Genomic DNA, 25,389 nt, shown 5'->3' with positions numbered 1-25,389 from the left:
ATATTATACTGGAGATTACGTCACAGTTTGTTTATTTTGCAGCAGTCCATCATGGCCATGGCATTCAACTCTTCCAGTGGTGGCAAGGAATGCCAAGAGAAGCTATACCTGGGGCCTCCTAATCTCAAAAAGCACAAAGTGCTACCAAAAGATGTTGCAGCCAATCTAAGAAAGGAGTACATTTCGTAAGACTCAACCGACCTTGTTTCTCATAATGATATTCATTGTTTCTCACAGTCCTTCTCTAAGTGTTCACTACTCAAAAGTTGGTGCATTGGACATTGTTTATGGGAAGGGAGCCTACCTTTATGACGAGAAAGATCAACCTTACCTGGACTGTATCAACAATGTCACTCAGGGTACATATGGCAGCATTACATCATTTATGTTAACCTATGTACCCAATCACACAGTTGGGCACTGCCACGCACGTATTGTGAAAGCATTCGCATCACAAGTTTCCACGCTCTCCTGTGACCATTATACTAACTCAGACCTACGAGAGAAGTACACAACTCACCTTCTCTCTCATTTCCCAAAATCTTTTGGCTATGTTTTTTACACCAACTCAGGGTGAGAAATTTCCCATTAAGTTGGTAACGGTTGTGAGCATACAAGGTTGTGGTGGCACTACATCACATTCTATGCCTACAAGTACTTGGATGATTGCCCCTCCATACTTGTATATACATAACCGTACCGTATAGCAGGTTATTTTTGTATGGTGGGATTTTTCATATCAGTAAAGCATCTACAAACACTGTGAAATTGTTCTGGCACAATAGTCAACGTCCACTATCCTGAGCTGTACAAGTAATGGGTAGTCTGTACGAAAATTTGCACCAACAAAAATAACCCGTATACCGTAGTCTAACTACGAATACCATACATCGTATTGTTTTCATTGAATTAAGCAACTCAAGCCACAATTTTCTCTCTTGCTCACAGAACCGAGGCTAATGACCTGGCTCTCCACATAGCAGAGTGTGTGACTGGGCACACAGAGGTTATAGCTTTAGAAGGTGCCTATCACGGCCACTCAAAACACCTCATTGGACTGAGCACGTACAAGCTACGACAGCAAAACAAAGAGTCTTCATCGAGGGTCAACCCCCATGCTTGGGTGGTGAGTTCTCTGTGTGAATGTCTGTGTTGGTTTCCAGTGGGGTAATATTCTCACAGGCACCGGTACCCGATAACTTTAGAGGGATCCACAAGGGTGAAGGTGCAGGCCAGATGTATGCTGATGAGATAGAGGGCATTATTACTAAAGCACAAGATCAAGGAAAGCAGGTTGCCAGCTTCATTGCTGAGGCATTTCTAGGTTGTGCCGGTCAGGTTCAACTTCCTGAAGGATACCTCAAAGCTTCTTTTGGGTGAGTTGATCAAGGGTTCTGGTCACACTGCTGAGTTAGTTTTCATAAACATTAATATAGTCTCTCCTTTCAAACAGTCTATTACAGTATGTACGCTTGTTGGTGATTTAGATATGTACGCAAGGCTGGTGGGCTGTGTATCATCGATGAGGTACAAACAGGTTTTGGACGAGCTGGAGATTACTTTTGGCTGCATGAATCTCAGGGTATGTGCAGTGCAGTGATTGTTGTAAAATACAGCCAGGATGAGCTTTTCGTTTTTCCTAGGTGTGGTACCGGACATGGTCACCATCGGTAAGCCCATGGGCAATGGCCATCCTATCTCTGCTGTTGTTACCACTCAGGAGATCGCAGAACGTTACAAGAAAGTAATTGGAGAAGATGCTATGCAACTAGTAAGTATTGTACCATATCTTACAAACCCCGAGTTTTCGTATTATTTGCCATGCATACGTGCACTCGAGCTTTGTAGTTTACTCTAGTATGATAATGCCTCAGTACCGTGGAAATCCAGTGTCACTGGCCGTGGCTGAGGCGGTTCTCACAACCATTGAAGTGGAGGAGATGCAAGCCAACGCCAAGAACCTAGGGGGATACGTGAAGAGGAAGATATCTGATATGATGGACAGGCATTCTTGCATAGGAGACATAAGGTAATAAGCACTGGACTTTTAATTAGTTTTTTATGTTTTTTCCAGGGGTTTTGGTTTGTTCCTTGGTGTCGAGATAGTGAAGGACAGGACTAGTAGGGAGCCAGACGGGACTCTGTGCGCCAACATTGTCCACAAGTGAGGGTCGTATGCAAATAATACTGATACTGTAGTCGTTTTAATTAATTATAGAACCACCCTAATACAAGCATCAACTGGAAGTCAATCTTTTTCTGCTCTAATTTACCGAAATGTTCATTTTTTGTATGTGCTTAGTTATTTAGAACGCACATGGACTGTGTTTTCCTAATGGCCTCCTAAAGCAGTATACATGCGGTTATAAATACCATGATTATTATTTAATTATAACACCAGACCATGAATAGTTTATCTTAAGGCTGAGAGGTTCGTTTTTTAAGCCTCAGTTCAACCTTTGTTAAACCACGCCCATTCAACTGTTCCAAATTCACTATTTTGTTAAGAACTGCCCTAATTGAAGAACCATTCTGGGCTCCAAATAAGCAGTTTCCAAATTTTTTGGGTGCTACAATTAGAACGATTACGGTAGCTATAATTATACACACCTGAAGTAAATGAAATCCTCCCGTTATTGTACTCTCTTCCTCATGCACAAACCATCCCACACACTCACACTCACAATGTGTAGAGTGCTGCTGGAGCACCACATAATGATCAAAGAGGACGGCATGGAGAACAACGTGATTAAGATCAAGCCTCCTCTCTGTTTCTCTCAAAAAGATGCTGACAAGTTATTGACTGCCTTAGACAAGGTCATGACTGGCTTAGGAGTGTAAAATACAGTCTATCCTCAATATTGTAGCGTATATACATAGTCATGCATTCATTTTTCAAATATTATACAAGTAAGTAGACTATAATTAAGTAGCAACTGCACTGCAACGAGTATTGTTGAGTTGAGTATTATTTTGTCAGAATCAGCAGTTGTGGATGTACATGATGTCTGACTACAAAAAAGTCGTGACACATGCATAACTTCAATGTTCAATGTTCAAAAGCCATATTTCATTTGTGATTGTCTCCTTGAGGCAGCTGCTTGTGCCCAGTGCTTACTCAACTCCAACTCATTTGCCTTAGCCTGCGTGTGAATACATGTGTCACAGTGTGCCTCGGATGTGGTGATACCAAAATGTACACAATAATGCCATGCTATATATACTGTACTTCTTCTAAAAGAGGCGCCGCTTTTAATAATTACGATATCAGCTAGGGCTATAATTAGAGACAGATTTGGTCCGAAGAGGCGCATAATTAGAAGGGCGCCTTATAAATAGAGGTTATTTGAGCAAGTGGTATCCTCGATTTCAGGCCGCCCATTATAAAACTCGAGGTTCAGGTCTGTAAAATGATCCTAAAGTGTATCCTTGGCCTTCCAACTGGCCTTTTTGTGGCAACTACAGGTGGAGGACGATGCTTCTTAAGTGGAGGAGGTGTCTCACACATCCTCAAGCTTCCTGAAAATAGAAGTGATACTGGCCTCCATTTAGCAAGGCGTCACCAAAAAATAATCTCTGTAGCCACGTGGAGCTCTATATATGGATACCTCAAAATTACTTTTCAGTCTAGGTGGCGCATAATTAGAAGGCGCCTCTTTTAGAAGTACAGTAGTAGTAATAATTATTGTCATGACACATACCTGGTGGGCAAGAAAAGACAACTGGTGCTTTCTTTTCTGTTGGCCAGTGGGAGCATCCATTTTAGACTATACACAGAATCACAGGCAGAGTAAATTTCAAAGACAAGAGTAAATTTTAGTCAGATAAATTGACTCACAGCTTCATTTTGGAAAAACTTGTTGACTGAATCCTCAGTGTGGTATTTCTGAAAGGTTTTGATGCTCTCCTTTACGTCATCCTCCCTAATCTCTGTGATGTTGTTAAGTCCCTCCTCCCTCCTCCGGCCCCTCTTCACACCCGCTAGACGACGAAGCTGCAAAAAGGGTGATAGGGCAAGTCACCGTTAGAATATGTATGTATAATTATATGTGTTCACAACTACAGCACAGACACTGAGGAGAGAAAAGGTCCTATCTCCCAGACCTTTTTATGCACGCCGCCTTAAAAACACACATTTATAAGTGCTGCCTACCTGATCTTCGTCAATACTCAGACCTGGGCCCACTGCAGACATACTTGAGACACTGCTTATCTCTCCTTTGCTCGTTTGTGATTGAGCTTGTGTAACTGCGGGATACTGGGTTGAATATCCTTGTACACTTTGATTTTGTACACACGAATATTGTTCATTTGTGCCATGACAATGAGAAGTTGAATAGTAATTGCTGTACTGTTCTGGTAGGACCGGTCCAACTGAACTGAATTGAGCGGTGTTGTTTTGTTCTTGTGTCTCTAATTTAGATTCTGGTTCTGGAATACAATCATCAGGCAATGGAATTGAAATAGACGGCTCTGGAACTGAAGGGGAATCGTCTAAGGAAAAGAAGCTGACAGGTGCCTCTCCATCACTATCACTGCCATCGCCACTACTCTTTGTAGATAGTTTGGTCTTCTTGGGGAGAGACGTCTTCTTCTTGGAGTCCTGGTACCTTTTTGAAAGTGTGTAAGGTACCATAGTCTTTGTGTTGGATGAGCCTTTCCGGCCAAAGCCCAGCTCTTTGCTTCCTCCCTTGGGTGCTGGCAGGAGAGCAGTCAGTCCAATCCCGCTCTACATGATACAACAGTGAAATCACAGGAATGAAATAAATGTACATGTAGTCTACCTGTTTCTTTCTCTTGGTTTGAGGCACGTCATCATCAGAATCTGAGTCGTCCTATGCAGTTAACATAAATCTAAACATACAGACATGCACTATAAGACCTCGATTTAAGGCGACCCTCCAAATATGCGACACCCAGGAGCTTCAGCAATTTTCTGACCTCTAAAAGTAGCGACAGCTGCGTTGACAATTATTTTTTAATGTCGCGTTCTGTAGCCACTCCCTAGCCTCGATTGTAGCCCACTGGAAAATCAGTGTTTTTAAGTGGCCTGAAATCGATGCAAGTAGACTCTGTAAAGTTACCTCCATTAGATGCGACCCTCTAAATATGCGACACCAGGGCTTCAATATAATTTTTCAACCTCCAAAAGATGCGACCTCTGGCTTCGTAATTATTAAAAAGTGTCGCTTTAAATCGAGATCTTACGGTACAAAGTAATCAAGATTTTTGTATCATAAATGTACGCTACATTGTATGCTCGTCTAACAGAACTGTGCTTAATGAGGCATGATGCATGAGAAGAGCTTACTCCTTTGTTGAGTGTTGGGAGTCCAATTTTCACAGGTCCTTTCTGTTTCAGTGATCTTCTACTTGAAGGAAGGACAGAGAGCAACTTTCTGATATCAGAGCCTGGCTTGGCACTGTTATCTTCTGGCTCAATATCAGAATCACTGTCTCCATAGGACACAAGAGAGAGAGACATACTGAACCCAGAGTTGCTCGGTGTGGCCCAAGAAATACCTTAGTTGATTAAAGGTCAGAGTTCATAGAGAATTGCTGACTTCACTAAAATAATTTATAGTTGTTGTTTTAATTAATTAATACCCAGTAGTCTGAGTTGTTGTTTTGTCATTTAAGAGAGTACTATGGCTGCTACTCTAGCAGAGGTGCCTCCAGATAAATTGGCAGAGCTTGCCTCCTACTTGGAAGAGTTCTGCCCTCCCTCTAAAGCCAGCTGTGAAGATGGTGAAGATGACTCTGAGCAATACTGGTACCTACTGGCAGTCACTCTGAGAGCTCTGAAGAACGTGGGCCAAGCAATTAAATACGATGAACACGTATGTGTCGAGAATATGTCCATAATTATGTTTGTAGATATTACATATAGCCAGCCAATCTTTCAGGTTTATAGTGATATTTTGTCTGTGATCATTTATGAGCCTCTAAAAGGAGAGCAGTGAGCATTGTAGTGAAAGGGAGACAGTCAACTTCGATGACAAGTGGTCTCAATAGCAGGTTTCACTGTACGTGTGGGCTTCGTTTGAATTACCGTATAGCGGGTATATTTCGAGGGTATAAATGTTCGCGGTTTTCGCGGATTGAGCCTGTACCGCGAAAATTTATACCCACGAAAATTTATAATAGTAGGCGTGTTCAGTATTATGGATTCGAGGCTAACGGTGTGGAGGTACAGCTGCATGTTGATGTGCGCATGCGCCAAAAGGCTGGAACTCAGACCACGAAAATAAAATCCGCGAAATCCTTTGTAATGGTCCATCCGCGAAAATTTATACCCTCGAAATATACCCGCTATACGGTACACACATTATTCTTACAGAAACTGGCTCAAATAGAAGGCAAAAAGGATTCTGCTAGCCTCTTCCTCAATTTGTTAGTCCGAAACAAGCTCAACTTGGAAGTATTCATCTCATGCTTGAAGGAGATTAACTGTCGCAAAGCTTTCAATATGTTTACAAGAGCGAGTAAGACAATCAATATAATTATAGTAACTACACACACAACACCGTACTCACCTTCACAGTTATGAACAGTTGTGTCTTAATTGGTATATTCGTACGCAGTGAAATGATAATGAGCATTGGAGAATACAAGTTGGCATAGAGTGTATGCACGTACCATATGGCCCATGAAATTGTATACTTCCTTGCCACACAGCACTTTTTGTATAGCAATGCACTTGCATGATTATGTACAAGTTAGTGTGTACAATGTACGGCCATTGTACATGTATATACCCTCTCCTCCATATAGGTGTTCCGATAATCAAGAGTCAGAGTGTGGTTGAAAAGATCACAGTGGCGTATGGGGGCACCATCACAGTCAGCGTTAGTGCTGAGTGTCAACCAGGCCCGCCTCTCTACCAGTGGTTCAAGGACCAGAAGAATATCCTCCCCGGTCAAATGACCAAGACACTTCTTCTGCACAATGCCAGCACCAACGACACTGGTACATTAGTCAAGTATTGCACGTTTGTAGTTTACTCACTGTTAGTAGCGTTCATACACTTTTTGTCCATGCTTACATCAGACTAATTGCACAGCATAATTATGCAGTTGTACTGTATTACATATGTGTAGCCGGTTACGTTGTATTGGTTTGCCTCAGGCCACTACCACTGCCGGGTAACCAACCCATCTCTTAATGACTCTAAAAAGAACTTTGCATTCTCTGAGTATGTGCATGTGACTGTCTCTCTCCCAACGGTAGTCAACAACAACCCAACCGTTCGACAAGGTAAGATATTTTTACGGTGTCACTACTATGCAAGTGTAACTGCATGTACAGTGTGTATACCTGCATGCCTTGCTAATTCTAGCATCTGTACTATTTAGCAAACCTACATGTGAATATATTCTTACCCTCCAGAGATGGGCAGCAATACCCCCACATCGTCACAATCTCCACGCATCACCCTACACCCCTCCTCTGTCAAAGCGGTTCACGGAGATCAAGTAAAGCTCGAGTGTCGAGCTGAAAGAGCCATCTGTTACGACTGGTACAGGAATGGCAAAATCATTCAGAGCGGGCAAGGCCAGTTTGTAATTGCGACATTTTCAGCAGCTGATGTTGGAACGTATTACTGTAAGGTCGTCAACGATCATGGCAGAGTGCAATCAAGAACTGTCAAAGTTGAATTAGGTACACAATACCTTTTCTGATTCATTCGAATATGTGTAACCATAGATAGAGTAGAAAGGGATTGGAAACGGAAGTACCCTCAAAGTGCCATCCGTGTATCTCTGCGGTTTTAATCGAGGCTTACTTTTTACGCGAGGGCTAAACATGAATAATTTATGAGAATCGTTTTGCTGTCTGTAAGAAGTCCATGAGCAGTTCTGCTGCTAAACATCAACTTTCATCTCATACTTGAGGCCATTTGGGACATAGGACACTATTTAGTTACACAGCCTTAGCTATATCATAGGTACTATAGAAACATAGCATGAAAAAGCGCTCTGTGTACCTCTAGCTACTTCACGACAATCGAGATTATATTTTCTTCATTTCCAATTGATATCTACTATCAGGGGGCATGTGATTCAGTATTGGGGGTAGCTCTGAGATGTATGCATTGGACACAATAAGTTTCCTGGGCTTTTGCAGTAGTTATGAAGAGATACAAGGATGGTCCCAGAGCCACTACGTATAGACTTCATTGTAAAACTCTATCTATGGTGTAACACAGTACTGTATTCATGCATACCTGTATATCCCTAGTGTGCTTTCGTCTTCATTTGGGTAGAGTGCACATAATTATAACTCCCTTTCCCCTACAATGTATACAGCTACAATACTGATCAGATAAATAGATCAGGCAGGACCTTTAAATTCATTTAAATGATAATCATTCTGTGTGTTTTGCTGTTGCAGATAGCAGTTTGGCTCTTCCTCAAGAAGCTCGAATTCGGAGTGAGCCCATTGTGTTTGAGGAGCAGCCCCCCAAGAGTCTGGATGTCCACGTGGGGGAGGATGTTGTCCTCACCTGTCGAGCCAGGAGTCAGAGTGGGAAAGTGACTTATGAGTGGGTGCAGGTCAACCAATCAGGTGAGGAGAGAGAGGGAGAGAAAGAGAGTTGTTGAATTTAAAAACTTCTTTTTAGGGAAGGAGGAAATTAAGGAAAATGATCAAAGTCCCATTTACCAGGCCAAGACTGGCGACATTGAGAGGCGTCTGAAACTGACCATGTACTGTAGAGTCTCTCTGGTAAACGATCCTCAGGTTGTAGCTCAGTCCAGAGCCACCAAAGTCACCATCGACACAGGTCAGTACTCGATCACGAGCTTTTAAGTATATAACCCTCTATTTATCCTCCAGTGTGGTTCACAAAGCAGCCGCAGTCTATTGAGAGAGCATTGATTGGGGACAAAGCCACTCTGAGAGTCTCTGCTGAAGGAGTGGGGGACATTTCGTACATCTGGTTTAGATCCTCCACCAAGGATGGAAACTTTCAGCCCATAAGGAATCAACAGTCGAACAACCATGAAGTCTTGTATTTCAATCGGCTACGCCAGAATGACTGGGGCTATTACTTTTGTCAGGCAGAGAATAGGTCACACTTTGTTCAATCTAAGACTGTGTGTGTTAGACCCACCATCCCATCAATGAAAAGGTCCAACTGTGAGTATACCTCTCTCTCTCATGGACTATAATAGCTATTTTCAAATGTTTGTCAATCAATTTTTGTTATGTACATTTTTCCTGCAGCATTTAAGCTTCCTCTGATTCGGATCAAGAAGAACCCGTGGTCTCAGATTGTTCCTGAGGGCGGGAAGTTTAAACTGATGTGTGAGGCTGTGTGCACTGAGAATGTGCCCCTCGGCTATCAGTGGTACTACTGTGGCAAAACAATACATGGAGCCACGGACTTTACCTACATCAGGTACTAAATAATAGTTAGACACTGTTTTGGAGGTGTCTATGGGATTTAGAAGCCCAAAGGCACTGATTTAGTATCCCGAGCGTAGCAAGGGTACTAAAGTGGCTGAGGGCTTCTAAATCACATGGACACCGACAAAACAGTGTCTAACTCATTTAGATACTAGTGCGCATGCGCAAACTGCTTGACTACAATACAATTACTTGACAACGGAATACTAGGTATACTAAGTAAATTTGCAGGTAAGTCCCATAGTATACCTGCTCTGAGGCACTTTTCCCATGTACTTCCCATGTACTTCCCATGTAGATCTTATCAACTAGTATCTAACAGTGACACAGAAACAACATAGATTGAATGGTGTTACTGGTATTGCCCTTTGTACACGTATATATGTAAAGCAGGCCTTCATACAGAAAAAAATTGACAGGGGGGGGGGGGGGGGGCGAGGCGATTATCCGTGTGTTAATGCACACGGCCGTCTGGGGGCATGCTCCCCCAGGAAATTTTTGTGTTTAGAGACTGTCGTACATCGCATCTGGTGCATTCTTAGGAACTGTGGTGTCAGTTTTAGGGGTATTGTTATTAAGTATTGTGGAATGCAGAAATTCAATTGCCTAGACTGAATGGTACTAGGTAAAAGCCATAGCCTGAGCGACACAAGCCTTTCTCACTTAATGAAAGTCGCTCTTGAATCGCCCTCTGTACTTACAGATAGTGACTTAGAAGAAGAAATTATGGACGTATGGAACAGAAAGAGTAGAAGAATAGCAGTTTAATTAATCGTAAAGAACTCATTATTGTTGTTATGAATATTAAGGCAGCGCTCTTTGTTTGGTTGGTGTGTCACAGGCCATAACACAGTGCATTTTGGCCTATATTTTCAATACAAAAATTTACAATTGCCAAGGGGGGGCGAGCGCCCCCCTATGCCCCCCCATCTACAAAGCCCTGTAGGGTAAGATATTTGTGTGGCATATGGGGGTGTCTATCGTGTGTGTATGTATGTACAGTATGATTATGGTCGAGTGGTTGTGGTTTGTTATATGGGTACTTTTAAATTTAGCATAATATTATCGTTCTGCAATCAATATGACAGAGAAACCACTCAAGAGGATGACTGTGGGCCGTACTACTGTGAGGTGACGTGTGCCAACAATCCAGGGGTTATGCCAGTGGTTTCAAGGACAGCTCGCATTGAGTTGGCCGCAGACAATGGACTCTCTGAGGCCGTGGAAGTGGGGAAAGTTCTTGCCTCAAGGCTGCAGCTAAAAGGTGATTTCATACGAAAGGATTTGTAAGGTCACTATACCCACTAGCAACTGTGTTACTGTGGGTGTACATTTAGAGATCAGATAAGTGTACGCTTCAACTTACATCAATAGTGCTTGGTTCTCTTCCTCTTTAACAGGAGAAGAAGTGTTTCGCACCAAGAAAGAGGAGCGATATGGTAAGGCCCTCTATTACTCTGTCTTTGTGATACTCTCCTCTGCACACAGCTCGAGAAAAAGTGGCTCTACTGATTGGCAACCAGAACTATCAGTGTGATGATCTGAACAACCTACGGAGTCCTGAGCACGACATCAGACATCTGCGGGCTCTACTTGAGGATGAGCTCGGCTTTAAAGTTATCTCTCTCCTTGATCTCACCCATGCTGAGATGATGCGGGCCTTAGAGTTCTTCTATGAAATGCTAGCCATACCTGGAGTCTATGCTTTGTTCTATTACTCAGGGCATGGTTTTATAACCACAGCTCAGAAAAATTTCCTCATTCCAGTCAATGCCACCCTCCCTCTGAGGTGTGACACCAACATCAATGCAGACATCATCTGTAAGCAGATGAGGAAAAAGTTGTCCAGAGCTGTGGTGGTACTTGACTCTTGTAGAGTGGAAACACGGTATGTATAATTATAGGTACAACAACACGTGTAATTACTGTGATTATGAATCTGTTTTGTAGGATTGAGGAGAGCCTGTCCAGTCTTAATTTAGACTCTATACCTGATTCTGAGGCTGAAGACGATCATATTAACATGGCCAACTTTGTGCAAATTTCGTCATGGTAAGTAATATTGTAAACTTGTCACCGTCTCTCACAAAGTACATGTTGTTTCATGGTCACACAACACACACACACATGCAGTCAAGAAGGCAACCGTGCCTATGAAGGGAATGAAACAGAGCTGAGCCCTGCTGCCACACCTACTGTCAACTCGAAGTCCCTTTCACTTGGCAGCCGAGAGCGATTCCCCTGTTCCAACTTCAACATTGCATTCAGAGAAGCCCTAAGAGACAAGAAGGAGCTTCATGATGTATTCATTCACGTCATGAAAACACTACGTACGTAGCCAATAGCTTCTCACCTAATTTATGTGTTTTGGTAATCCTATAATTTGCATTCTGTTGCATTTAGGTGACCTAGAGAGGAGGCAGAAGAACAGTCGTGCTGGAATGACACCAACCCTCACTGAGAGTTTGATGGACAATAAGATTACCCTACATGACGAAGTGTTTATGGACAACAGTGATGATGAGCCCAAATTGGAGAAGATTCTGAAACTACATGAGGAAGTGCACTGTGAGTTAATACCTACATATAAAATTATACAGTTGTAGGTTTATTGTTTGAATTTCAGTGTACTGCATACTCTATATTGCATGCTTGTGCCCTTAATATACATGTATATAACTACGTGCTTCACATTTTCCATTCTCATTAGTTTGTAGTTCCCCTTTAAGGTATTATATATACCCTGCAGATGTCCCAGACTCGGTGGTGATGGAGGAACTCGGGGAGTTAAGTGGTCTGGCTAAGTTGGAGCTCTCCTTCTCCTACGACTTCACCAACGTCCTCTGTGTTTACACCCGACTCCACCTCCTCCATGGTGACAAGACCACCAAGGCTTGTATGGAGTACGACATCAGCTTCTTGGTATGCATTTGAGTACATGTATTATTGTGCATATAATTATACCTAGGGCTGCATTGAGGGGGACGAGGAGGGTAATTCTCCCCCCCCCAGAATCTGGCAGATTCATTAATAGCATTGTACTGTGAGCTGAAATTGCACCAGAATCAATCTAAGGCCCTCAAATATAAACATTTTTCCAGGGATCATGCCCCCAGAGTGCCTGGACCGCACTATATAGTTTGGCGTGCACTTTCGGTACATGCATACGCCGTGGAGGGCTTTTCCCCCTCCTACATTTTCCCAATTTCTCCCCTGACCCAAAATCCTGGTGCTTTTTTTCAAGGAACTAAAATTTCACCCATTTTATTTTCTATGATAGAGGTTCAAGTGACCACCACCCAGGGATTCACACAGGAAAAGTTTAGGTCCTCCCCTGGAAATTTTTTGAGGAATGATTACCATATAGCGGGTAATTTTCATGGGGTAAAATATTCGTTATTTTCGTGGGCAGGCTGACCTCCACGAAATTTTATCGTAGGCGTGGCTTATCTGAACGTAGGAATGCCGTGCAGCCACGAGACTAAACAAAATTTTTACTCACGAAAACTACCGTTTCTCGAGTTGAACGAATCTGAGATGGATTAGTTTTCAAAACCATTTAATTTTACTAGGTCCAGTTCTCTTTTAATTGTAGACATTAATTTTTTAATGAGAAATTAAATATCATCATTTTGTTATGACATCATGATTTAGATTTTTAGGGGGGATTTTTGGCTAAGGGAAATCCCAAGGCGCCCCGGGGCGCCTCTATATGAAACCCTGACACCCCTACAGTAGAGAGGTCTTTACAATACCAAAAGTAAATAAATTTTGAGGTTTGAGGTCAATCTGCAAAAAATGTTGTTCCTCGAGTATACATGTAGTTATTGCTGATCATGTGACCTACAGCCAATGATATCCATTAAATCCAGTCATGTGACTGTACTTTAAATAACTTATTGCACAGTGAAGTGTGCAATAAGTTGTATTCATGCACTCCTGGTTGTATATTGCACACTTTTTTCTAATACTTGTGATTCATCGTCATCCCAGCCATCTCAAAGGTGTAGCTTGAAGTTAGGTAGCTTTTGAAAACTAGCTTGAACAGGGTTTGTAGCTTCGTGATCAGCAATAAAACCTTTATAACACACTTAGCTAGCCAAGTGTTTTAATGCTGGTGCACTGGATGATGCAATAATGCTCTCGGTTGAGTAATGCACTCGCTACGCTTGAGCATTATTTCATTATCCTTGTGCACACATTAAAACACTTAATTGCTAGCTAAGTGTGATATAAATATTACATATGAATCATAATTATTATGTTTAAACTACATGTAGCCCAATTGTTTTTATCGTGTGTAGGAAGGTCAAGGAGTGGTTGGTTATCAGACAGAGTGCAGCTTTGACTCCCCCCTTGATGACAGTGATGTGGGTGGTCAGGGGGAGAGCCCACAACTCGTCTCCACGATGATACGCATCTCCAACATTCAGAGATTAGGTTCAGAGGTGTTGAAGCTTTTCATGACTCTGTCTGTCTACACGGAGGGCAAAGAGATTAGTGCTCGAGTGATGTATGAGTTTCCCAAGAAGCCACTCTTTGCAAATCTTCCTTGAAAACGTCATGGACTGTGTCATAATTGCCTTTTGTAACTTGACTCATTTTGTTTTGAACTTCAACTACTTTTAATTATTACTGTGAAATCGAAATCGAAGAACGTGTTATGTTTCACTTTACAAAATATATAACTAATTGATCATGAGTTACAATACAAGGAGCAATACGATTATTTATGCCTGCAGGGGGGGGGATACCCACAGAGGAATACAGTAGCTATAAATTATTGTACAGTATAAATTATAATTATGCATGGCAGTTATGTACTGCAGCTGGAGGTTACACAATACTATTGTAAACTATATTACTGGTGTCATCTATGTTGGGCAAGACAGCCATAAAATCACTGTGCACTGTAAGTTTCATCCCAGTTCCAGCGAGGCGGTCCAAACCCAGGAACAACAAAGCTCTCTTGTGGAGTGGGAGATGGGAACTAGAAAAGAGTTTGTACGATAACTTGTGCTTTGGAACGAGTACAGACTGCTCTGAATTGCTGGGATGAGGGTCGATGTCCATGAAATTTTCCAGGTTAGGCTTCATGTAGCTGTACAGAAACAAGAAAAAAGCATAATTATGGGTTCATTGTATATACAAGCAGCAAGTTTCACATAATTATGACTGTAAATCCCATGCACAGATATTAGGTATACAAAGGTCCTGGTGCATGGCTATGAGCAGGATGACCCACTATAGTAATGAACGTGGCTATTAAAACTGCATGTATACAATCACTGTATGTTATACATTATTTTGCACATGGACATATACACGTCATGAAGTCTACATACGTAAATTATTACCATTTGAGCAGGAGAGAGCTGCAGACAACAGTGACAGAGCTGAAGGCCATTGCGGCACTGGCCATCCACGGCTCAAGGGTAATACCAACAGGTGACAAGACACCTGCAGCAATTGGGATGCCTATCATGTTGTAGACTACTGCCCAAAAAAAGTTGAGCCGTATTCTACGAACTGTTCGACGAGAAAGATCAATGGCTGCCACAACATCAACAAGGTTGCTCTAAAGATAGTATACAGTCATGCATGCATTCGCATTAAGTATATATATACCTTCACTAGTACGATGTCAGCTGCCTCGACTGCAACATCAGTCCCTGTCCCAATTGCTATGCCAACGTCAGCTTGAGCCAGAGCAGGAGAGTCATTGATACCATCACCAACCATGGCCACCTGTGGCATGTATATGCAGAAGTAGAATTAATGCATGCATACAAAATGATTAACTGCATACATGCTGACACTTAACATTTCCAATATGTAAACTTGCAGACCTTCACTTTCCCCTCTTGTTGAAGAGCAGATATTTGGTTCTTCTTGTGAGAAGGCAGCACTTCAGCATAAACCTCGTGAATTCCAACCTCCTCTGCAATGGCTTGAGCTGTTCTCCTATTGTCACCAGTGAGTAGCACCACTCTTTGGCCCATCTTCTTCAGGGAGGATACCGCCACCAGTGCCTCAGATTTGATGCTGTCTGCAATGGCTATTGCACCAACAAGGATACCTATTTATAGGTACCGGGTGTGTGAAGTAATGTGTGCAATGTATGTCTGTGTGTGTCCAGATGCATGAGCTCACCGTCTACAGATACCAAGACTACAGTTCTTCCTTGCGTCTCCCAGACCTGAATCTTGTCCTCCATTCCCATTACCACATCTATCCCATTCACATTCATCCATTCCCGATTCCCAATCAGTACCTGAACAGCACCAATAAGATAGTCAAATTGTGTGGAGAGTATGGATTGACCAGCCTATTACCTCATAATTCCTAGATGGACTGGCTCCATTGCTCTGCTGAGGTAAGAGGGAAGAAGTACTCTGTACAACGATGAGTCTCTTGAGTGGCGTGGTGTCTCCCCACGTGTCAGACTTGGAGTATTGGTCCACTCCCCAAACAGTGCACCGCAGCCCGTGACCCGGCACTGCCTCAAAGTCTCGACACTCTCCTCTCAATTCACCCAGGGCCTTTATAGCAGCACACGGCAGCAATAATGTTATTTTTAACTGAACAACCTATAAAGCATACCTGTCTAGCATATTTGACGACCGCTTTTCCCAGAGGATGCTCAGAGTTGCTCTCTGCCAGACCCACAAGGATAGTGAAGAGGGGACTAGTACAGATTGCCTCTTTGACAAACAGGATTGCTTTGGTAACCCTGGCCTTTCCATGAGTAATAGTGCCAGTTTTGTCAAACACGACAGTTTTCACCTAATAAGAGTTTACATTTCTATATACATACACATCTCAATGTATTATATTTATAGCTAAGTGGATGTCAGCCCAGTCCAAGAAAGCTTCACACCTAACCTTGTGTGTGGTTTCCAGTGGCTCTCCGCCCTTGATGAGTATCCCATTGACAGCCCCCACACCAGTGCCCACCATCACAGCAGTGGGCGTGGCCAGTCCTAGTGCACACGGACAAGCAATCAGGAGCACGGCCATGGCGTGAGTAAATGCTTTGCTAATGGAGTAGCATATCTGACTGGGAAGAATGTCTGTTGCATTAATAGAAAAGTTGCCCTCAAAATAGGAGCTTGAAAAGTTGGACGAATTAGCAGATGAAGAGCAGTGGTCCTATAAATTATAGTAAAGTGAAATGGCAAATGTACACTGGAATCATTACAGAGCATGCATGTTTTACTGTGCAGCATGATGCATGCAACGGCCGTTGCTATTATAGTAGTACAATTTACCTGTGGTGTGGTGTTCTGTAGAGTGATGATGATGGCCAACCAGACAGCCAGAGTGATGCTCCCAAGGAGCAAAATGGTAGGGACAAAGTAGCCAGCAATGCGATCAGCTATCCTCTGGATGGGTGCTTTAGACGTCTGGGCCTCTTGAATTAGCTTTACAATCTGTGCCAACATGGCATCTGATCCAATGTGAGTTGCTTCCAGATAGAGTACTCCATTCTGGTTGAGAGTGCCTCCGATAACAGTGTCCCCTTTTTTCTTGCTCACTGGCATTGACTCACCTGTATGTAGTATGCATTGCATGTCTTGCATTGAATTATATCTACTTGGCTAAAGATTGTACTGTAACGGCATGTACTGAAACATGCAGTTGTGGTTTTGACATGCAGTAAAAGTATGTAGTTGGTTATAACCAACGATATACTGACCAGTGACGAGTGACTCGTCCACACTTGAGCTGCCACTGATGACTGTGGCATCAACTGGGATCTTTTCTCCAGGCACCACCTTGATGGTGTCTCCTCTCTGGACTAGTTCCACTGCTATAAGCTCCTCTCTGCAGATAAGGGATGTAACACACAGAATTTGGGAGCAGTGTGAGACAGTCACATATATGACGCCTGTATACACATGTACATATACACTCCGTTATTGGATTTACTCTTCTAAAGCAGCTCCATCAAAAGCTTTCTTAATGAGTCTGGCCTCTGTGGCCTGGAGGGACATGAGTTTAGCCAGAGCCTCTGATGTCTTCCCTTTAGCAAAATTTTCCAGAAAGCGGCCAAGGGAAACAAACACCAGGAGCAAGGGTGCAGTCTCAAAGAACGTCTTTGTCTCTTGGTGGGTCACTGTGATTGCTACGATCAGAGCTATCACCTGGGCACAAGGAGTATAAACATGGTGTGAGTGTCTAGTACTCACTGAATAGACATAGGCGATGGTGGTTGCCAGGGCGATGAGTACCTCCATATTAGCAGCACAATGACGCAGGGACTTGTATGCAGATACATAAAACGGGTATCCTCCAACAACCTACATGCATTTACAAAGGTTGACATTAAAAATTCACTCTCACATATTAAATTGTTGTATACGGTACCTGTATAATAGAGGCAAGGGTGAAAAGAAGAACTTCTCTGAGATTGAGCCCAGGTGCAATGACAGGCCATTCAATAGGCATGAAGGCAACAATCACTGTGGGGATAGCAAACACTAGAGAGAAGATGAAGGTGTTGCGCCATTTGCGAAGGGTGCGACTGTCACTGAGACTACTTTGGGAGCTGCCTTCATTGTCTATACGAGCATCAAACCCAGCATTCTGATTTGGGAATAATTTATTATGGTGAATTCCACACTTCTGTGCTCTGGTTATTGGCAAATGCTATAGGTGCAAATGTCTTTAGTTACTATCGCACATGCAGTTGGAAATGAATAACAGCTCGGTCACACGCTAACAGTTGCATGAACCAATGCATGCAACTCCGGTTACCTTGACAATTTGTATGACATCACGCGGTCCAAGGATGGTGGGGTCAAACTCAATACGACCCCTGTTGGTTGAGAGTGCAACGACAGCTTTACCTATTCCATTCGTGCCCAGGAGAGTGCGCTCTATCATATGCACGCACGAGGAGCAGGTCATGCCTTCAATCTGAAAAAAATTACGCCAAACAATTACACCAAGTACCTTATATTGCTAGTCGATTACATTTGAGAGTTCAAAAAATCCACTCACAATCAAGTTGATCTTCCCCTGCTGGTGTCCATTTTGGTCTGCAATGAGGTTTGCCCCAAAGCCCAGACTAGATATGTCCCTGACAAGCTTCTCTGGGTCAGTCTGCTCCGGGTTGTACTGGATTTCAGCCTTCTCTGACAGCAGAGCTACCACCACCGAGTGAACTCCTGCAGTGGGGTATAGGGAGTCGGGAGTGTCACATGCAGTGCATGCACGTGCCAATAATACATGAAGAGATGCAGAAGTACACTGTACGTAACGTGACAATAGCAATACTTCAATCAGCACTACATTCTACTATACATAAATTATTCGTAATAACACCTGGACTACCTGGTTTCTTTCCCAACTCTTTCTCTATCCTGGCGACACAGGAAGCACAGCTCATGCCAGTAACTTGAATTTGGGCCCTTTTTCTGTCTGTGATCAGCAACTGTTGGCTGCTCTCATCAGAAGCTCTAGAAGCCTCTTTCTTCCTAGAGACTGACTTCTTCTTCTGGAAAGAGGCAAACAATTGCATGCATAGAGTGCTCAATGCAACTACTTACTTTTTTGTGGGAGCGCTTTTTACTTTTTTGGTTTGACTTTCTTGCATTGGGAAGCAAAGGTTTGTCACCAAGGCCAATTTCTTCAATCTCATCAGCTAATGGCATTGCAGCATCCTCTGGACCAAGTGGACTCACAGATGTTTCTAAGAACAAAATGCAAGACTAATTTTGGTGCAGAACAAAAAAACCATTAATTTTGGTGCAGAAGAGGACGGTTGTATATTAAGAATCCCTCACCTGTAATGTAAGTGACAATGAATCCCATATCATCTATGGCCTCCTTGATCTGTTCCTTTGAGACTACAGCATCGTTGTACTCCACCACACCCTCCTTACATTCTAAGGACACCTGCACGCTCATCACTCCAGGGAGTTCCCCCACAGTGCTCTCAACCAGGTTCACACATGAGTGGCATGTCATACCATCAATGCCAATACTGTCAACTCTTTTCTTGTTGGGGTCTGGTTTCAAGAGAGCCTCTCGCAGTGTTATGCTACTTGCATCAATTTGTTTCTCTGTTGCTGGAGCAGCAGAGGGCTTAGTGAGACAGGGAAACGTTTTTTTTACTTCAGCATCAAAGCCCATATCGTAAATATTGTTGGAGATATTGTCAGCATTCATTTCTTGCGAATTGTAAACAACAAAAGCTTCTTTATTGGCCAATGAGACATTGACCCCAATAACTCCATTTTGTGTTGGAAGAGTGCTCTCGATAAGCCTTACGCAAGAGTTGCATGTCATACCTTCCACCTGAATCAGAGCACCATGACTGGTGTTCTCAATGCAAGGGCACACAAACAATTCCAAACCGCAGTCCTTCTTCACTGCAGACATAATGTTACTGACAAACTGTTCTTGACTGCCCACATAACTGCAGGCTATCAGTCTCTCGTTAGATCCTTGAATCACATCACTTGACACATATCCATTGACACTAGACAGAGCTGCAGTGACTTGGGGTGAGCTGATGTCCTTCTCTGGCGTGGGGAAAAGATAGACTAAAATATTTTGAGAATCCATGAGAAATTCAGTTGAAAAGCTTTCAGTGAATAGATCTTTTCAAGTCTGGTATTAGCCTCGATCCCAGGTCAAGTTTTCGCTTTTATAACGGTTAGGCGAACAAGTCTGGTTATATGCTAAGCCTATTTAATTTTTTATCTAACACTAGATTCTGCATTACCTGTATATGGCAGACCATGTGATCGTACAGTACATGTACATGTAGTGCTCAGACTTACACAAACACTATGCTAGAACTCAGTACGATCTATGCTGTACACATAATTTGATCACCCCCCCCCACACAGCTATAAGGAGAAACATAGATTTCCATGCAATATTCATTGTAGACTCTAGATAGAGACCAGATGGCCAATGGCATTGGCAATGCCTTGGCAATGCATTTTGCAACTTTCTGTGAATCTAGGTTACAATAATAATTTATACGAATGAACATAAGCCGATAAAAAAGGTTAAAATCAATGGACATGAGGATAATCCCAACACACAGTTAGTAACTTACAATGCTGGATAATAGATCTTCCTTCTCAGCATGCACAGCATGCATCTGACATTTTGGCCTTTGGCTTGAATGATCTTTACCATAATTAGATTCACTTTCGGTACCAGAGGAGGTTGGACAGTATCACGTGCACCTATAAGCAATTGAACTTTGACCTCAATTAAGCACACTGCATACTAGCCTCGATCCCAGGTTGATTAAAATGTTTTAATGCGGCTTGGAATTGAGGCTACATGGATACAAGAGAGATGGCTGTTTCTTGTAGATCTTTTCAAGCACATCATTCTTAGTTATAGAGTGAGCAGATATATCAGTAAAATAATTAATGAGTACACCATGTGAGTTAACATTATGAGAGTTTGTGAAGGTCTAGCAGGAGGAGGTGGTAGCTCCACAGTCACGGGGTGTTTGTGAAATTGCTTGTTTAAGTGTTTAATATCTTGCTTCGGGTGGTCAGAGTGGGGACGGCTATGTTGGTCTCTTTTGCACCAATGCTGAAATCCGTAAGATATCACCTTCAATCAGATCAACCTCTTTTGTCGATGCACAATTATACAGCAATAAATAGGCCGTGCCCGTGTCCAAAACATGACGGTCACTTTTCGCTATCCATAAATGCCTACAAAAGAGTGCATGTATCACAACCAGATTCATAGGCATATTTACCTCCTTTAACGTCAGTAAAGGAACATCCATCGTTGCGTCCTCGGGAGTACCCTCTGCCTTCGTTAGCTCTTCCATACTAGGCTGAACGTAAGAGTAGCATAGACACTTTCTACTTACAATGTTCTAATCACTATTTTAATGTCTACACCAAATACAGTAACACTGTGGCTAGTACAGACAGTTTTACCTTCAACGCAATTTCCTGGCTTCGTTAATATGGGGTTGGCGATGGATATCAGTGTAGTTTGACCTCCTTTCTTTAACCAATAGCTAAAAACAGCTACAAACTACACAGTTTCTTAGCTATGAAATGTACCATCAAAACAAGGTAAAAGTAAGAGGTCATAATTATGACAATCTAGATTGTTGCTCTCTGTTTGTTCGGAAATTATCCAGGAGGTAGATAGTTACAAACACCTTGGTGTCCTTCGCTTAGTGTCTTCTTCTGGCTCCCTCAGAATCTCGGGACGCTGCTCTGCGGGTAGGAGTGCCTTCTTTGCCCTGAATTCTGTGGGCGCGAGGTTCGGCTGCCTCCACCCAATCACCTCTCACAAGCTTTATTCCTCACTCTGCCTTCCAATTATGCTCTATGGATCAGAACTCTGGTCCCTAACAAAGAGCGATCTCAACATGTTGGAGAGAACTCACAGGAAACTACTTCGCACAATTCAAGGCCTGCCTACAAGATGTCCGTCACTCGCCCTCACCAGCCTTATTGGCTCGTTGGAGATCTCGGCATTGGTGGACTGCAGACAGCTCTGTTTTATTAACTCTATCGCATGCATGTCTTCAGAAGATCTCCCGAAAAAGATTATGGTAGAAAGACTTCTCGCCGACTCTCCATCAGGTCTCTTAAAAACATGGTCCACACTAGTCTTATCTCGTTGCTACCCTTCACTCTCGTCTATGATCTCAAACGGGAAAAACAAAGGGTCTTTTAAGACTGCTGCAAAGAAATCTGCACTAGTCACACAATACGTCAAGATGACAGACACATGCACAAATCTCCCTATCTCATCCCTCCCCGCCCTTCTAGGTCGCCCTTCGATGCTATGGTCATGCTGTCAGCTGGATCGTTCTATGCATGGCCCCTCAAATTTCAGAATCAGGCTCCTAGTGGGCTGTGACGGGCTCGAGCTGGATGCGTCCAGGTTTAGATATCGCAACAGAGGAAATATCTCTCCCGGTGTTGCATCGTGCAAACTATGCAACACTGAAGAAGAATCACCTTCACACTTTTTAGTAAGTTGCCCTGCTCTCTCAATGCGCAGACTTGCTCTCCTGCAGGATGCCCCATCCTGCATCAGTGTTCACCTCCCCCACGACCCAAGGGCACTACATGACACCCTCTACAATCTCCTGCAAGGCCTTGTCTGGCTGAAAGCTGCCCATGCGCAAGAGTGGCTCTTGCTCTTCATCAAAGATCTAAGGCAAACCTAGTTGGGCGGAGTCCAACCAACGCTGCGCTCTGGGTTGGGTATCAGTACACGTAGCAGTTTTGTTCCACCGGTACTTGAGACAGAGTATGAATATTGTTTAATCTTTAAGTGGCTGACAACCGCATGGCTCAGGGGTGCGATATAAAGAAATCAATTAACTATTTGGATGGCTATTCTAGCTGACTGGATCTAGCTATAGTTGTTTTGGAATTCAAGAAAGACCTCAGACTCTTAGAGAAAGTAGAAGAATACTTTAGCCTGTAATATAAGATTTAGTACAGGCAGAAATAAACTTTTTCATAATAGTTAGACATCTAGCACAAGGAGAGGTACAGCCAGCTATAAGACTACCCCAAGGCTTCTGAGAAGCTTTTCGAAGACCAAAGAAGGCATACATAACACAGGTTTTGTCCAAACTAATGATCTAATCTTATTGGTAGCACAACAAAACTTAAAACAAAGACAAGTCCTTTTAATTAATTAGTACATACTGTTCAAGCTTCATTCATAGATGCTAAGATAGACTATGCTTCTTTTCTAGTAGCCTAGATATCCAGCAGGAGCTGTTTCTGCATTCTCCAGAGAAATACTAGTCTGGCCACGCCCTCCCATACTTCGTATATGGTCGGGTGAACTTGCAATGAACAGTTCGTGCAGACACCCCAAGATTTTCTTGGGGTGTGAAACCGCTTGTCAAGTGCCTTGTGGGCCGTTGTGGCCTGCTGTGTAAACTGTTACGTAAGCTATTGCATCACAAAAAAGTAGCTAGATATGGGCCTCTACTGCTGTTTGTGTGCGAATGAGTCTCTGGACAACCGAAGGCGAAAGAAGCTCAATGGTCATAGCTGTTCTGAAGCAAGAGAAGTACTTGTGCAGCTCCTTCCAGTACCTCTGCATTGCATCCCTGAAACTAGTGCTAGTGACAGTATATTGTGTCACCAGTGCGAGAAACAACTGAAGAATGTCCATGCTCAACAAGAAAAGCTATGCAAGGTAAAGAAGGAAGCAACATGCAGAGCTAATAAATGGTCTGCTTTCAAGACATGCAGAAGATAACTTAACCACCACCGCCAAAAAGAAGTAGAGTTATGCAGGAACCCCCCACACCACCCATTCCATCATCTGTTTCAGTACCAACTATTCCACCAGTGTCAGTAGCAACCATTCCATCAGCGTCAGCAGCAACCATTCCACCGGTGTACGTGTCAGCAGCAACCATTAAAATAAGAACCATAAGTAATATTGTCTCGGAAAGGAGGGGAGGCAATTAAAGTAGGATCGTCTATACATAACCTTCTACTGACAATGTAAAATGTTTCTGTTGTAGAGGTAGCAGTAAGTGCGTGAACACCGACATTGTCTGGAATGAGGCTCCTTAAATCTCCAATCTCGCAACTCGAAAATCATCTCTCCAGGTTTTAACACAATGGGCTTCATCAACTACTACTGCAACGAGATTCTTTATATACGGTGGTGACAGAAGCATAATTATTTCGAAAAATACCCTTCGCTAATAATTATGCTCTCTGGGGAGATGAACACCAACTGAGCTTCTCTTTTCAGTACTCTGTTAATAGCACTACGGTCTGTCTGAGCTTCTCCAACGTATTCCACTGTCAATCCTCCAGCTGCACACTTTTTTTGTTGATCCATCATCAGCGAAGTGAGGGGACTAATACAAAGTACAATGCTTCCAGATGTTCCTGCAAAACAGAAAAAGGTGTATATATAGGTACACTCATACAGCAATTTTAGTTCACCTTTCAATTGGTCAAAGGCCATAGGTAATGCAGCAAAGATTACTGACTTTCCATAGCCGGTTGGCAGTGACACAAATGTGTCCTTTCCTCCAATGATTGAATACATTGCTTTCATTTGCTCTGGCTTTAAATAATGGATCCCAATTGCTCTAGCACTCTCAATTATCACGTCTTGCATCTTCATGTGTCTTTCCATAGTCTTGCACTATAATTATGTACTAAATCTTGAAAGTCATAAACTAAATGTTCCACAATGATTTTTGGCCACACCTGTACCCATTCAGTGATTGCATGAATTTCACCACACAGTGCATGGGTAACACCCACCACTACACTATTTGGTTAACACCCAATTATCACTACTAGGTTATCTAACCGCGGCACTTAGGGCCTGACACGAGTGGTGATAGTGAAGTTCACCAGACTCTTGCAAAGAGGCTGGAAATCGAGACTAGAGAAATACAGTGTCCCAGCTCGCCTTGTCAGCTAAATTGAGCTGTAAGGTTTCCCACTTGAACGCAGCAATCTGATTGGGCTGCAGGGAACAAAACTGCTACATGTACTGATACCCAACCATGAGCGAAGCGTTGGTTGGACTCCGCCCAACTAGGCAAACCCGCGCTGATCTCTCACAAGCACATTGGTTTAAAGCTCCACCCTCTTACTGTGTGTTATAATAATACCCATTTTCAATATTCTTTTTCGTCTGCCCAATGGGCTACTCTTCATTATTTGGAGGCTACAAAGAAGAAGAAGAACTGTCCAACCTCCTCTGCTTCGGTACCCAGGCTCTCCTTTTTGTTGGGGGGGGGGGGGGTGTACCCTTTAAAATATGGAGGGCCGGCAGTACAGAAAAAATAAAGGTGAAAGCATACAGTAATGATGAAGTTAAGTAGATGACTATCTACTTGGTTTAATTAACCTATTTGCAGTTCGATAAATACCCCCCCCCCCCCCCCCCCCCCGTTCGGAGGTAACCAGGTCCATAGATAGGGGGTGCTTTGAAAGCGTGACCGATGCAAGCACCATGAATACA

The 25,389-nt window shown here is 43.0% G+C and overlaps 5 protein-coding genes across 9 annotated transcripts; 3 read left to right on the top strand and 2 right to left on the bottom strand.

Annotated features, from left to right (window-relative positions):
• The first annotated feature begins 1 nt into the window (after nt 1).
• LOC135350056 (ethanolamine-phosphate phospho-lyase-like) lies at nt 2–2,988 on the top strand. Its single transcript, XM_064548757.1, has 10 exons — nt 2–185; nt 238–359; nt 414–573; nt 949–1,126; nt 1,183–1,376; nt 1,488–1,582; nt 1,644–1,771; nt 1,875–2,029; nt 2,075–2,164; nt 2,694–2,988. The coding sequence occupies exons 1-10, from the start codon at nt 52–54 to the stop codon at nt 2,839–2,841; spliced, it is 1,404 nt and encodes a 467-aa protein (XP_064404827.1). The 5' UTR covers nt 2–51; the 3' UTR covers nt 2,842–2,988.
• Nucleotides 2,938–5,557, bottom strand: LOC135350066 (proline-rich protein PRCC-like). The gene is made up of 6 exons (XM_064548772.1): nt 5,312–5,557; nt 4,785–4,835; nt 4,154–4,729; nt 3,839–3,994; nt 3,702–3,767; nt 2,938–3,143 (listed from the first exon to the last, which is right to left on the bottom strand). The coding sequence occupies exons 1-6, from the start codon at nt 5,483–5,485 to the stop codon at nt 3,057–3,059; spliced, it is 1,110 nt and encodes a 369-aa protein (XP_064404842.1). The 5' UTR covers nt 5,486–5,557; the 3' UTR covers nt 2,938–3,056.
• Nucleotides 5,553–14,125, top strand: LOC135350038 (uncharacterized). The gene is made up of 17 exons (XM_064548730.1): nt 5,553–5,840; nt 6,341–6,485; nt 6,775–6,969; nt 7,129–7,257; nt 7,390–7,662; nt 8,395–8,568; nt 8,624–8,785; nt 8,839–9,141; nt 9,229–9,403; nt 10,500–10,675; nt 10,812–10,850; nt 10,900–11,299; nt 11,362–11,463; nt 11,545–11,741; nt 11,815–11,979; nt 12,161–12,333; nt 13,716–14,125. Exons 1-17 carry the CDS (start codon nt 5,649–5,651, stop codon nt 13,965–13,967), a joined length of 3,252 nt encoding a protein of 1,083 aa, XP_064404800.1. The 5' UTR covers nt 5,553–5,648; the 3' UTR covers nt 13,968–14,125.
• On the bottom strand, nt 13,715–20,625 carry LOC135350033 (copper-transporting ATPase 1-like). Of its 5 annotated transcripts, none has more exons than XM_064548724.1 (19): nt 20,489–20,625; nt 19,203–19,943; nt 18,966–19,108; nt 18,751–18,913; nt 18,418–18,584; nt 18,172–18,333; nt 17,782–18,000; nt 17,604–17,714; nt 17,344–17,558; nt 17,111–17,238; nt 16,683–16,963; nt 16,297–16,563; nt 16,015–16,197; nt 15,747–15,953; nt 15,565–15,685; nt 15,261–15,490; nt 15,040–15,159; nt 14,769–14,989; nt 13,715–14,512 (listed from the first exon to the last, which is right to left on the bottom strand). In XM_064548724.1, the coding sequence occupies exons 2-19, from the start codon at nt 19,798–19,800 to the stop codon at nt 14,248–14,250; spliced, it is 3,801 nt and encodes a 1,266-aa protein (XP_064404794.1). In that variant the 5' UTR covers nt 19,801–19,943; nt 20,489–20,625; the 3' UTR covers nt 13,715–14,247. The 5 variants fall into 5 exon arrangements, with proteins under 5 accessions (XP_064404794.1, XP_064404795.1, XP_064404793.1 ...); XM_064548725.1 differs by lacking the exon at nt 20,489–20,625 and adding an exon at nt 20,147–20,273; XM_064548723.1 differs by lacking the exon at nt 20,489–20,625 and having other exon boundaries at nt 18,751–18,910; nt 19,203–20,397.
• A 745-nt stretch (nt 20,626–21,370) lies between these two features.
• On the top strand, nt 21,371–23,095 carry LOC135349803 (uncharacterized). The gene is made up of 2 exons (XM_064548411.1): nt 21,371–21,375; nt 21,517–23,095. The coding sequence occupies exons 1-2, from the start codon at nt 21,371–21,373 to the stop codon at nt 22,592–22,594; spliced, it is 1,083 nt and encodes a 360-aa protein (XP_064404481.1). The 3' UTR covers nt 22,595–23,095.
• The last annotated feature ends 2,294 nt before the right edge of the window (nt 23,096–25,389 follow it).

Source organism: Halichondria panicea, chromosome 16 (assembly GCF_963675165.1).
Source record: "Halichondria panicea chromosome 16, odHalPani1.1, whole genome shotgun sequence".
Lineage (NCBI taxonomy): Eukaryota > Metazoa > Porifera > Demospongiae > Suberitida > Halichondriidae > Halichondria > Halichondria panicea.
This window is presented reverse-complemented; position numbering and strand designations above follow the sequence as displayed.